A 13,829-nucleotide genomic window follows, 5' to 3' on the forward strand; every position below is an offset into this window, starting at 1 on the left:
AGTGGCCTCTCGTTCCCAGGCACTGCCAGGGAGGCCTTCCTACCCCATCTAAAAGAATACGTGAAACACAAAATGGCTGTTTTATTTATTTATTTTCAAATTATAACTGATTTTTTAAAAATTTTTATTAGTGAAACTCCATGAGACACAGTTGTAGACTTAAAAATTTTTGTGCTTGGGTCTCAGTTATACAATGACCAAGTACCCATCCCTGCACCAGTGCCCATTTTCCACCACCACGCGTCCCAGTATCCCTCCCACCCTCCAGACCCCCCATCCCACCCTGCCTCTGTGGCAGGGCATTCCCTCCAAAAAGGCTGCTTTAAAGGCATGTGGCCACATGTTTACCCTGTCTATTTGTTAACACTGTATTCTGCAGTTTCTTCATCGTGCAGTTCCCGCTGCTGTTAGGAGAATTGCGTGCTTATGCTTACACAGGTTGTCCTGGCATGGGGGGGGGGGGGGGGAGTGTGTTTCAGACCTCTTGCTCATCTCTACCTCTTCAGCACCTGCCAGTCCCATACGGAAAGATGTCAAAACACTGCCTGGGCTGCTCTGTCCGGTGTTTGATTTTTGTTTGGTTTTGAAAAGTTGGTTTTTTTTGAGATTTTTTTCTTAACACAGGGACACGTAACTGCCACCGTGAGGCAGCTTAATCCTCTTCTGCCTGTCTTGGGACTGGTTTGGCACATTTAATGGAGACATCACACTTGGCAGAAGTTTTGTGACCCAGAGACAAAAGGAATGTTTTAGAATGAAGGAAAATGAATTGCGTGCAAGTCATGGGATGGCTTGCATACAGGCTGTATATTCCAGTGCTTTCTGACTCAGGCTGGAGTGATAGCACAGCGGGTAGGGTGTTCGCCTTACAAGCGGCCAACATGGCCGACCCGAGTTCGATTCCTCCGCCCCTCTCGGAGAGCCCGGCAAGCTACCGAGAGTATTGGATATGCCAGACACAGTAACAACAAAGTCTCCAGTGGAGACGTTACTGGGCCCGCTCGAGCAAATCGACGATCAACGGGAGGGCCTTTACCTTAGGGCTGGAGCGATAGCACAGCGGGTAGGGCGTTCGCCTTACAAGCGGCCAACATGGCCGACCCGAGTTCGATTCCTCCGCCCCTCTCGGAGAGCCCGGCAAGCTGCCGAGAGTATTGGATATGCCAGACACAGTAACAACAAAGTCTCCAATGGAGACGTTACTGGGCCCGCTCGAGCAAATCGACGATCAACGGGAGGGCTTTACCTTACCTTTACCTTCTGACTCAGAGCTCAGCTGCAGAATGAATGAAGAAACGCTTAGAAAAATGCCTGGTCTGAGAGGGGGTTCTTAGGCGCTTTCCCACATTCTGTCTAAGCTGGTGAGAGGACCCCGCCTTTGTGGAAGCTGCCCCATAAACAGTGCTCAGGAGGCTCTGGGGCCACTCCTATAGCTACTCATGGGCCTGGCAGTGTGTGGGGTGCCCAGGGGTTCACTTCCCAGCCTTTGCGGCCAGACCTCCCAGTCCTCTTCATATCTCTGGAGTTCACAGTTTAGGAGGAAGGAATAAATCCCATCAACTATTTCCTTTAAAAATCGACACAGGCTATGAATTCTCTTTACCTCCTTTTAACTTTTTTGAAATCAAGTGTGAACCACATATTTTATGTTTATAGAAAGAACCGGAAATTGGAATCTAATCTTTGCACGCAGCCAACATGGCCGACCCGAGTTCGATTCCTCCGCCCCTCTCGGAGAGCCCGGCAAGCTACTGAGAGTATCTCGCCCGCAAGAGCCTGGCAAGCTCCCCATGACGTATTCGATATGCCAAACACAGTAACAACAAAGTCTCCAATGGAGACGTTACTGGGCCCGCTCGAGCAAATCGATGAACAACGGGAGGGCCTTTACCTTTACCTTAATCTTTGTGCCAGCAACCTTTTTTTTTTTAAGTTAGTTTCTTTGTTTTCAACAAATTTGTTTTATCAGAAATTGTTCTTTAGCAAGGACTATGGAGATGGTCCTTTGGGTTAGTGTACTGACTGATGGACTCATTGGGAGCATTTGTTTTGAATATATAAATTTAAAAGCCTCATATGAAAATAAGCCCTATCAAATATCGAAGGAAAATATTGGGGCCTGGTGATTCAGTTACAGGTGCTTAAATTAGAAAAGCACATGAACTTACAGTGAAGTCTCACGCAGACATAAGGTTTTTGAGGGATGTAGGCACAGTCCTTTACATTTGTAGTTTTAAATTTGTGTTCTTTAAAACACAGCAAGGTGGCAACAAGGTGGACCGACAGAACTTGTGTGGTTGACAGAACTTGTGTGGTCGGCACCTTTGACACCTCCCCCCCTGCCCCCCTCCCTTTGACCCCCTTCAGAGCGGGTGGGTGGAGGGGGTAAGGGGGTATTGGTCCAGAGAAGCCTAGTACACAGGAACTATCTGAGCTTTAGCACCTGGGCAGCTTGGCGGGCGCCTCCCGCTGGCTGTTTATTTGTACAGTATTGCTCCCCCACCCTGGCTCCTGCCAGGAGCCTTTGTGTAAGTTGAGGAAGGGAATTAGTAAGAAGTGCATACACACACTATAGGCGCTTGAAGAGCATAGCTTCCAGCATCCCTCAGTCAGCAGATACCATCTAAGATCCCGAAGAATTTCTCTTCTGTTTCTGTCTCTTATTGCCCTCCACATCTAGACTGAAAAATTCTCTTCTTGCCCGGGTGCAGTTTTTGCTTGCCTGGATTATATTCTGAAAGACAGAAACTGTTTTACCCAGGAACTAGCCTGGTCTTGGGTGTTTCATTAGGGGGGATGATTTCCCACCAAACACATACACACAACTGAGTTTTCTTCGAGGGCGCCTGAAGGGGGTTTGCTCAGGGGTGTTGAAAGGGAGAGGCTGCAGCATGGGACGTGGTTTCTTTTGATGGGTGTGGGGTTGGGGTTACATCCCTGTGAAGCCATCTAACAGTAGTGTCAGTCACAGATCTTCCATCCAAAAGAGCTTAATAAGTTTGTATTCTTTAAATTTGTTCTTTAGATGGATCCATCCTACGAACCAGATGAGAATGAGGAGCGCACTCTCTTCGGTCTTCGTTTGAGCCAGAAAAGAAACAATGGTGTCATCGACAAGTCATTATTTAGCAATATTGTTACCAAGAATAAAGAAGTAAGTTTTGAATACATAAGCACTGAGTTCCGAAGGCCTGTTCAAATAGGAATTGCTTTGTTTTAAATGGATAATATGCAAATAGAGAATTAAGTCATCAAGTAAATTTGAAAGCTTACAAATGAAAGAACGAGGGGCTGGAGCAATAGCACAGGCCGACCTGGGTTTGATTCCCAGCATCCCATATGGTCCCCTGCGCATCGCCAGGAGTAATTCCTGAGTGCAGAGCCAGGAGTAACCCCTGTGCATTGCTGGGTGTGACCCAACAAACAGAAAAAAAAATAAAATAAAAGAACCAGACGGGGTCAGAGTAATGGTAGAGTGTGTAGGGTGTTTATCATCTCTGTGGCTGACAAGGGTTTGATCCCCAGCACCACGTATGGGCCCCCAGTCCCCAGCATGAGCCCCCGAGGCCAGAGCCGGGAATGAGCCTCAAGCACTGCCTGTGTGGCTTAAAAACAAAAAAATAATAAAAAGCCGTAATAGAAGGTTCTGTGCATATGTACTATATGAAAAACTCCATTGACTATAAGTAGGATCATTTCTAAAAATATTATGTTCTCTTTTATGCCTTCTTTTTATGGCCCAAGCTATTGGTATATTTTTATATTAATTAGTACAGATTTGTATCTTTGTCCAAAGGTCCTTTGGATTCCTGTATAGATTGATGCTGTGCTGGGTAGCCACCTGAATCTGTTTGTAGATAGAGGTCTCAGGATGGATATTTGGGTGGTTTCCTGTGCAGGTATGCTTTATTTCTATTTTCTTTGTCTTTTATGAAGGAGCTTAATCCCAGAATAGGGTGTTTTTTTATTTATTTATTTTTTAATTGTTTTATTTGCTCCGAGGCCACGCCCAGCAATGCTCTGGGCTTATTGCTGGCTCCACATTCTGGGAATCACTCCCGGCTGTGCTCAGGAAACCTCATGGGTACAGGACCACATGCAAGGCAAACACCTTGCCCACTTTACTATCTCATGCCCCAAATTAAAATTTCATTTTAATTGCAGGAATTAGATCATATAAAACAAATAGCACTGCAAAGGAGGTGGGGGTAGGGAATTATCTGCTGTTATCTCTGTTGTTAAAGATGCCAAGATTTGTGGCATAGGGGACATTAAGAAATTCTTCAAAGTGACAGAGCTAAGGAAATGAATGATATTTTTTGCTTGCTTTCTGAAATGCCATAATTGGGCCTCCAGTTTCAAGGGACTGGTTTTTTTTGCTCAGTTCATGTTGCTTCCTGTCCTTTTTTTTTTTTTCCCAGTTCTTCAGCAGTGTCACTCCACTGTTCTCTGTTCTTGTCTGCTGGTGTGCCTGCTATTTTTTGATCGAAAGTTGGGAACTGGGTATGAATAAAACATGGCGCTGTTTCGAGAGTTTGAATGATGTTTATTTTCTCCTTCCAGAAGTGGTCTTACATTTGAGAAGGCATGTTCATCCTGACAGGAGCTGAACTGATGGGATTTTAAGCTTCAGTTTTTGTGGAGTCTTATTTTCTTTTGGGTTGGGGAACGTCTGGGTATCTGCCGGCTCACTTTTTTTTTTTTTCCCCTTGTATCTTCTGAACTCTGTCTTCACCCTTAGCCCAAAGGGATGCCCAAATCTGCACAGATCACTCATCTCTAGTTTGATTGCCTGCAAACTTAGAAAAATGCCTTGAGGCTGGCTTTTTCGGTTTATCTCTGGGATCTGTACCCCTAAGAAACTGCCTCTCGCCTGCTTCTGTTTGTTCCTCGAAGGGCAGGAGTCTCCTCCCAGCCACTGGGATTTCTCCAGGCCTGGGTTTGGGTGCTCAGGACTTAGTCCTGGCTCTGTGCCGAAGTGCTCCTGGTGGTGCTCGGGGACCATAGTGTGGTGCTGGGAATCAGGGTATCATGTTGAGTGAAATCAGCTCGAGGGACAGGAACAGTCTCAGAATATGGAATAAAAAGAAACTTCCTAGGTGAACATCAAATGCCCTGTGGCCATAGAAATGAAGAGCAGGAGCACTGGTTTTCTGTAGGAAGCTTGTCTCTGGGGCAGGGTTGGGGGGTTCAGTTTGGGAAGGAGAGCTCTAGGACAGTCGGGGAGGAGGGAAGCTAGGGGTTATTGGTGGAGGGTTGTGGGCACTGGAGACAGAAGTGATGTTGGAATAATAAATGCCTGAAACTCAATCAGAAATATCTTTGTAACTTTGTAATTCACTACCATCTAGTAAAAGAAAAGTAAATGAAAGATGGCTCAAATTTTTAAAAAAGTTCTTGATAGGGAGCATGCAAAAAGTAAATGCCTAATTTCCTGTGCTCTCTCAACCCCCCCCCCCCCCCCAATTAACTTGGGCTAATGGGTTTTTTTTTAAGTGCTAAATAGATAATTTTTTTAGGTTTCATTCTTCCATGTTGAACATTGTACTTAGCTATTAAAGGTCTTTAGTTCTTCTTCTTACTAAAATTTGTAGATGTTAGAGTGATAAATCATCAGTATTTAATAGGTCTTGTCCCAATGGCTGTATCAGTTTGGGTGCATTTTTTACATTTTTGAATCACATCAGCTGTGCTCATTGTTTAATCCAGGTCCAGGAATTGAACTCAGGTTTGCTGCATGCAAATCAAGAGCCTTACTTACCATACGCTCTCTCCGGCCTGGCCCTTTTTGGGTCACACCCAGAGTTGCACCGCGGTTACTCCTGGCTCATGTACTCGGGAATTACTCCTGTTAGTGCTCGGGGGATCATATGAGATGCTGGGAATCGAACCCAGGTCGGCCACTTGCAAGGCAAATGCCCTTCGTGCTATGCTATTGCTCTGGCCCTCAGCCTCTCATCATTTAGTACAGACTTTTGCAACCATTCTGCCCTCAAAGTAATCAGAATATCTTAATAGATTAAAACACTTTCCCCAAGCTGGGAGAACAGAAGTGTAAGGAGTATGTATTCCCACGGAACAGACTTGGATTCTCTCTCCTCCCGTTGCTCTTGAGTGTTGCTTTGGCTTGTTTGACTGTTTGTGCCATTTATAAAACTAGATGTTAATCACTTCACTGTACCAAGGTCTTATTTGAAGGTAAATGAGTAGGAGGCGCCTTCTTTTTTATTTATTTATTTATTTTGCTTTTTTGGGTCACACCCAGTGATGCACAGGGGTCACTCCTGACTCTGCACTCAGTAGCCCTGGCTGTACTCAGGACCATATGGGATGCTGGGAATCGAACCCGGGTCAGTCACGTGCAAGGCAAACACCCTACCCCTCCAGCCCTTGGTCTTCATTATTAATCGTTTCTTGAGGGACTCGGGTGACCATATGGGGTGCTGGGGATTGAAATTGGTTTAGCCATGTACAAAGCAGCACGTTACCCACTGTGCTAAGGCTTTGGTTCCAAGAATGACATTTTTAGTCACAGTATTTGTTAACTTATTCTGTTTTTTTTTTTTTTTAATGTAGGAGTACTGCTATTTATTCAGCCACTGATTAGCTGATTGAATTGGGCATGAACTCCACTTGCTAACTTATTTTGTTTGAGCTAATTGTTTACTGTGTGTTTTTCAGTAGTTTTTGTTTTTAATTTTTATTAGTGAAACACCATGAGGTACAGTTGTAGACTTACAACTTTTTGTGCTTGGGTTTCAGTTTGTTTTTCAGTAGTTTTGACTTAGAATATTCTAAGCAGAGCAGCAAATGGTCCTAATTTGATTTTTTTTTCCTGAAGAACTTTGGTATATCACAGTTGCCTCTTAATATCTGTGAAAATGATTCCCAAGCGTTGTTTTCTTTTTTTTTTTTTTTCCTGAATGTATATGTTATGTCTCCAGATATCCATTAGTACCATAGTAAAGAAAACACAGTGTGTCCAATTTGGAGTGGTTATTGTTTCTCTTGTGTACCAGGTAAACAGACTCAGCAGCCACGAAGTGAGCTCCCTTTGAGTCTCTGAGGCTTGTGCTGAGTTCCCCGCCGATCCCTGAAGTTGAGCTTCTCAGTGGATCCTCCTGCTTAGCTTGGAGAGTTCCTTTCACTCACTTCCTTTTGAGGGTTGTAACGGCACTGGAGGTCTTCTTCAGTAAATGATACATAACTTGCAGAACGTGAACTCCGGGATGGCTGATCCGTTGACGCTTCCCTCTTTCCTCAGTTGCCAGAGTCTGCGCTCCGAGACCTCATAGTGGGCACTGTGGCTATCAAGTACACTCAGTCCAACTCCGTGTGCTACGTCAAGAATGGCCAGGTAACCCCATGGTCCTCTCCCCTGCGGGACGGTTGTTCTGTACAGGGACCCAGAAAGCACCTATCTGTCTCGGGTACCAGCCAGCGGGAAAGAGGACGTTTTCTGGCTCTCAGTAAATCTGAAACTGTTTCACTGTTGTTAACTCCAGTGATGATGAGCAAGTGTCTTGGTAATTGCCTGCTGCCTCCATGGCACATTTTGGATCAGAGGGACTCGGATGGCTTCTATGTAACTGACTTTTTTGCCTCTCCCTCCCACCCCCCTTGCTCCTGCTAGTCATATCAGATCAAGGAGGATTTCCACTTGCAGCATGTGGGGTATTTTTTATGTTTTTTTTTCTTGTGCTATTTTACCCAGAATTCATAAATGAGGAGTTAATTTTTTTTTAATTATGTTAGGGAGGCATAAGTTGTGTACAGTAAAATCTGCCCCCTTTTAAAGGGTTTCACCAGTTTTTATATTATTACATGATTATATCCACGGCTGCAGTTGAGATAGTGAACGGTTCCTTACTGATGTCGAGCAAGGTGGTTGGTCTCCTTCCCAGCTTACTGTGCTGCCCAAGGCAGGACCGAAGCAGCTGGGCCCTCAGGCCTCTCCTCGCCCCATGGCCAGCCTGGTTTTGCTGTGGCTCCAGCAGCTTTGGAGGAAGCCCTTTTATCTTAGCCTTTGTTAAATCACTCAGCCTGTAAGTGGGAGTTGGAAGCGTAAATATTAATTTACTCTATGGTCCAAAGACCCTTTCACATTTGGTGTTGCAGTGATCTCCACTTACTTGTTAATGCTGCTAGTCTCTGATTAGAACTACCTGGCAGAGCCGGGTCACTGCCCCAAGCGCAGTTCCTCATAAACTCGTCAAACTATGCTTCACTGCTAGTATATCCAGGAGTTCTAGAAACTTCCTGCGCAGGGTAAATCATACAGGTGGGAGTTATAATTTTCTTTACCCATACCTGGTAACAACTAAAATGACTTTCCTGCTGTTCTGGCCTGATACTGTTTTTTTTCCACAGAATTGAATGTGCTGAAGATCTATTGAGAAAAAAATGTCTTACTGAAGGGGTGCTTAATTGTGCGTGTTCTGTAGGTTATTGGCATGGGAGCAGGACAGCAGTCTCGGATACACTGTACTCGCCTTGCAGGGGATAAGGCAAACGCTTGGTGGCTTCGGCATCACCCGCAGGTGCTTTCCATGAAGTTTAAAGCAGGAGTAAAGAGAGCAGAAATCACCAATGCCATTGACCAGTATGTTACTGGGACCATCGGTGAGGTACGAGGCTGTGGATCGTCTTTGTTGCCTTGTTCATCCTTTTCTCTGCAACAGATTTTTACCTTCATTAAAATCTTTCATTTTACTGTAGTGCTTAGGGTCTCCCATTTGACAGTATCCACCAAACAAACAACTGTCCTTCCGTTGTTCATCAGTGTGCTCGAGCGGGCCCAGTAACATCTCCATTTTGAGACTTGTTACTGTGTTTGGCATATTGAATACATCACGGGTAGCTTGTAGCTTGCCAGGCTTTGCCGGGCGGGTGAGATACTCTCTGTAGCTTGCCAGGCTCTCCGAGAGGGGCGGAGGAATAGAACCCGGCTCGGCCAGGCTGGCAAATGCCTTACCGCAGTGCTATACTGTGATACTAAGTCTCACAGTATCCACCAAAATTCTGCTAATACTCCCAGCAGTCTTGATAGTTAACAAAAATTTAAATGTATTAAATGAACAAAAGCATCTTTTAAACCATGACATTTACCCAGAGTCAAAGCACCTTTTCCAGCTAGGAATCTTGTGAATCCTGTTCTGATTTATCCATGAGTCTCACTATACACAAAGGACTCTTATATAAATGTAGTTTTAGACTTTTCTGTCATCTGGGACCAAGAGCTACTATAGCAAATATGGTACTTGTCTTGAAGACACAAATACGAAATAAAATGCTCCATTATCTGTTTGCTTACTTAACACTAAATTGAATACTGATTTAACTTAGGTAAAGATTAAAAGGGCAAAGTATATGCAGAATGACTTATAGAAAACAAATGGTATAGTCTTCATTTGATAATCCTTTGAGCTTTTCTTTCTTAATGAATATTAACAACATCAAAATGAGAAAGGACATCTAGAGATAAGTAGCCATTGGGGTGTTTATAAGTCCTAGGACATAGATTCAGATTCTCTTGGGCATTCTGATTTATATGGGATATTACTAACTAAAGGTGGCATCTACCTTTCCCTTCCTTCCCGCAAAAGGATGAAGACTTGGTAAAGTGGAAGGCACTCTTTGAGGAGGTGCCTGAATTACTGACCGAGGCCCAGAAGAAGGAGTGGATTGGCAAACTCCGTGAAGTTGTCGTCAGCTCTGATGCTTTCTTTCCCTTCAGGGATAACGTAGACAGAGCTAAAAGGGTATGTATGTATGGAATTGGGTGCATTTCCACGAAATTGGGTTATATGTAGAAAGTATCTCAAATCCTTCTAATGCGTAAGTCATGTTGTTCCTGGAAAATGGACTCAGAGACCACAGAAAGGAGAGTCACGTGAGCTCCCTGCACGAACCTCCAGGAAAAGAAGGGGGCACCCCAGGAGGACAGACCTCATGCGGGCGATTGTATTGCCCTGCCAGTCCCATGGGTGGTCTGACCACACTGTGTTGGCCTGGTCTGCTGGGCCTGGCTCTTCACTTCTACTATCCTGAATCTGATGCCCTGGGTCCGAGACTGACTCTAGATCTAGCTTTTGTCCGCTCTGGCAGAAGAGGTAAAAAGCCTCCACCCCATAAAACGGGTTGTTTCGTTATTTGGGTTTTGATTTGGGGACCACACGGTGGCTCTCAGGACTTACTCCTGGCTCTGTGCTCAGGAATCACTCCTGGTGGTGCTCAGGGGCCAAGTGGAAGGCAGGGATTGAACCCAGGTTGGACACATGCAAGGCAAGCGACGCACTGGTTATGCCACCACTCGGGTTCCCCTCGAACAAAGACAGAAAAAGGGACAGCTTCTGTCTTTGTCTGAAAGAGCATTCAAGAACAAGACAGTGTAGATGACAGCAGAGAAATGGATGAAAGAGAGGGTACACCAGAGATGTGGGTGTGGGTACGCCAAAGGGATGGCAGTACACCGGATTTGGGGCAAGGGTTTTCAAGGGGTAAGAAGGGAGGAATGCATCTGAAGGATTGTGTATACGTAATGTGATAGGGGTGGTGTTAAAGTTGTGCATGTGTCTCCAGGACCATGTATCATTAATATCTGAGCTAAGATGCATTTGGCATTTAATGTGAGCGGGGGATTAAGGTCAGGGTTCTGTTCTGAGCAGGCTCCAGTGACTTCTGGAACTGGTTTTCCAAAGGCCCCCTCTTTCAGGAAGTTGGCAACCACCAGGCTCCTGAGCCGGGGTCTCAAGACCCCTTTATGTTTTCTTCAGACATATGCATGACTTGTGGGGCATAGGCACAGCCCTTGAGCTCCAGACCCTCTGTTCCTCTCTGGGAGATTCTTGGAACACTGGGAGTTAATTGATCCGAGCTATGGCTATGGAAATAGCAGTATTAGTTATACCCTGTCCTTTATCCTGTGGTCTGGGCTCTGCCACAAATTTCACTCCAGTCTAAGCAGCAAATGTCATAGTAGCTGAACATTGTAATTTTATAACTTGAAGTTTAATAAATAAAATCCTGCCTACAGTGGTTTTTCCATTTTTAGCTGTCAGCCCGTCCTCGAAGTGGTTCTCCAATTTTCTCCAGTCTGCCGGTGTAAAAAAGATGGATAAGCACTGATTTGGAGAATTATTTTGACTTCCCCATTTACATCTGATGTGTAGATAACACACATCCTCTTTTGCTTTTTTTTTTTAAAAAAAGAAATGAGTGGAACAGTCTGCATTATCTGAATTGTCAGCTTGTGCTTTTTTGTTGTTGTTGGCTGGGGGTGGACTTTTACCATTTTAGTGTAAAATTGTGCCTTTCTTTTTTTTTTAAAGTGACCCTGCTATTAGTATAGAATCAAAAGATTTGGCGAGCACAAATGGCATATGCTGATCTCTGATGTCACACAGGCAGGCTTCACCCATCCCTCTGGCAGCCACTACATTTTCCTGAGTCTTGAGTTTTTCTTGGGTTTTGCCCATTTCCTTTCTTTGCTCATGCACATTCCAGCGATGGGTGAAACTATCCTCTGTTACCATATCACCTCCTGAATTTGTTTATATAGCATGATCGCACCGAGTCCCATCTGTGGTGTTGCAAGAGACACAGTCTCGTTCCTTACCGGCGTTCCTTGTCGTTCCCGTTCTGATCGGCGCTGTCTGTTTTCCCCGCAGAGCGGTGTGGCCTACATTGCTGCTCCTTCCGGCTCGGCCGCTGACCAAGTTGTGATTGAAGCTTGTGACGAGCTGGGGATAGTCCTTATTCATACCAGCCTGCGGCTCTTCCACCACTGATTCAACCTGCCTTTTGTAGGGGATTTTGCTGCTGTGTAGGTGAAAAAAAAAAAAACATATTTTTTGATTTTGTTTTTAAGAAATAGTAAATATTGATCATCTTGGTTCCAGGGTGTGTCTTCTGTTTTAATTCGTCTCTAAGATACAAGGTGTTTAAGGCAGTGCTTTATGACTTTTTTTGCTGCTGTGACCCTTTCTGACTTCATTTCCTTAGTGTGTGTCGCCCCTCCCCTTACTGGTTAACCCTCTAGTCTTTTGGGGGGGGGGCTTTTTGGCTTTTGGGGTCACACCCAGCAATGCACAGGGGTTACTCCTGGCTCTGTACTCAGGAATTAGTCCTAGCAGTGCTCGGAGGACCATATGGGATGCTGGAAATCGAACCCAGGCCGGCCATGTGCAAGGCAAACGCCTTACCCACTGTGCTGTCGCTCCAGCCCCATATAGTCTTATGTTGTGGCCCTCTCCCTGTTGACAGAATTTTCACCTATAGCCCCTTGAGACATCGTAGTAGCTGGGGGGGTGGGAGGGTCGATATGACACCCGGTTTGGAGACACCGTTTCCAAGTGACCAGCACTGCACGTTACTACCAAATCAAATCCAGGAGCTCCACCACCTCAGGTCCCTGTGGTTTCCCTCTCAGGGTGTCTGCCCAAGCCAAGCACAGTTCTTAGGATCATAGCTGTGGAAAGCTTGGCGCTTAATTTCCTGAACCAACAGCCATCCATGACCTGCAAACCGGAACCTGGCAGGCGATGAACTGCATTGACCTTTGAGAGGACTCGTGCCAGCAGATACTCCCCTCTCTGTTAAGTGAAGCGTTGCCCCTCCTTTCAGTCAACATGTGATCACATTCTCTTAGATCAGCTTGGAATCAGCACTTGGTGCCCCGATGGCCCCCCGCTAATTCCATGGCTCAGTGAAGGCCCCGCCTCCCTGCATGGGGACTTAGAGATGCCCTGTGTGGGCTCGTGTGCGTGGTCCTGATTCTCTTATACCTGGGGCTGTTTTACCTTTACTGGATGGGAGGAGGTGGGTTCATCACACAGGAAGTGAGTAGGTTCACTTCCTGTGTGATGATCCCACCTCCTCCCTAAATCAATAATGATTCCTTTTAGTGTGAATATCTTGACTATTAGTCTTTTATCAAGTAGCCTCCAACATTGAATTAATGCTGATTTGTGTATCCAGTAAGAGAGTAGAAAAAGGTCAACTTCCTATTATTTCTGGGTTATCACATCAGTTTCTTGAGTCGCTTACTCTAGAGTTAGCCTGTGACACATTGGAAGAGTATATCCTTGCAGGCAAATGCCATCTTGCCAGCATGACCTGCCACCTTGGCATTACTCCTGTATTTTGGGTAGTTGGTACGAGACCTGAGCCAAAATTCCCCAGAGGTTTTTTCTGGGAATTCTTGTTGCACAGAAACATAGAATTTTGTTATCTAAGCAATCAGTAGTTAATACAGGTTTTTGTTAAGAGCACATTTTTATTTCCCACCCCATTCTCTAAGCTGTTGAACTTTAATTTGACTGCAGTTTAACATTAAGGATAAAATTATTGGAACTATCATTGCTGTTATTAACACAATACTGCCTAATTGCTTACAGAGATTTTTAAAGCCAGGTGCTACAAAATAATTAGGCATAAATATAGTTATCCATTTTTTTAAATCAAAATTTATCTTTTAATCATTGTTCTACAAAATAAGAGATAGAGGTGACATTCTATTTACTGTTATTATCTAGACTTTAGGTTCAGGGATCACACCTGTCCTGGTGGCTGCAGGGAACGCTAGGATGTTGGGGTTCAAACCCAGGTCAGCCGTGTGCAAGGCAAGCGCCTCACCCGCCATACTATGGCTCAGGCCCCTGTTTTCCAGATGACTATTTACTTTGGACTTATGTTGGAGAGAATTGAAGTTATCCTTAGTTCACGATAGACTGATGCATCCTTGTCATTTTCGTCATGTAATTGGAATGGGACATTATCTCAAACAAAAGCCAGAATCTACAGTAACGATTATTTTTTGGGGGGGGTCA

General features: G+C 44.9%; 1 protein-coding gene across 1 annotated transcript in view; it reads left to right on the plus strand.

Annotated features, from left to right (window-relative positions):
• The window catches only part of ATIC (5-aminoimidazole-4-carboxamide ribonucleotide formyltransferase/IMP cyclohydrolase), a 31,804-nt gene extending 19,931 nt beyond the window's left edge, over positions 1–11,873 (plus strand). Inside the window, exons 12-16 of the mRNA XM_056111769.1 lie at positions 3,026–3,154; positions 7,265–7,357; positions 8,445–8,627; positions 9,606–9,761; positions 11,670–11,873. Of these exons, the coding sequence (XP_055967744.1) occupies positions 3,026–3,154; positions 7,265–7,357; positions 8,445–8,627; positions 9,606–9,761; positions 11,670–11,789 (681 nt within the window). The 3' untranslated portion in view covers positions 11,790–11,873. The remainder of the gene's footprint in view (positions 1–3,025; positions 3,155–7,264; positions 7,358–8,444; positions 8,628–9,605; positions 9,762–11,669) is intronic.
• Positions 11,874–13,829: the final 1,956 nt, after the last annotated feature.

The sequence above is a fragment of the Sorex fumeus genome, unplaced genomic scaffold, assembly GCF_029834395.1.
Source record: "Sorex fumeus unplaced genomic scaffold, SorFum_2.1 ptg000014l, whole genome shotgun sequence".
Classification (NCBI taxonomy): domain Eukaryota; kingdom Metazoa; phylum Chordata; class Mammalia; order Eulipotyphla; family Soricidae; genus Sorex; species Sorex fumeus.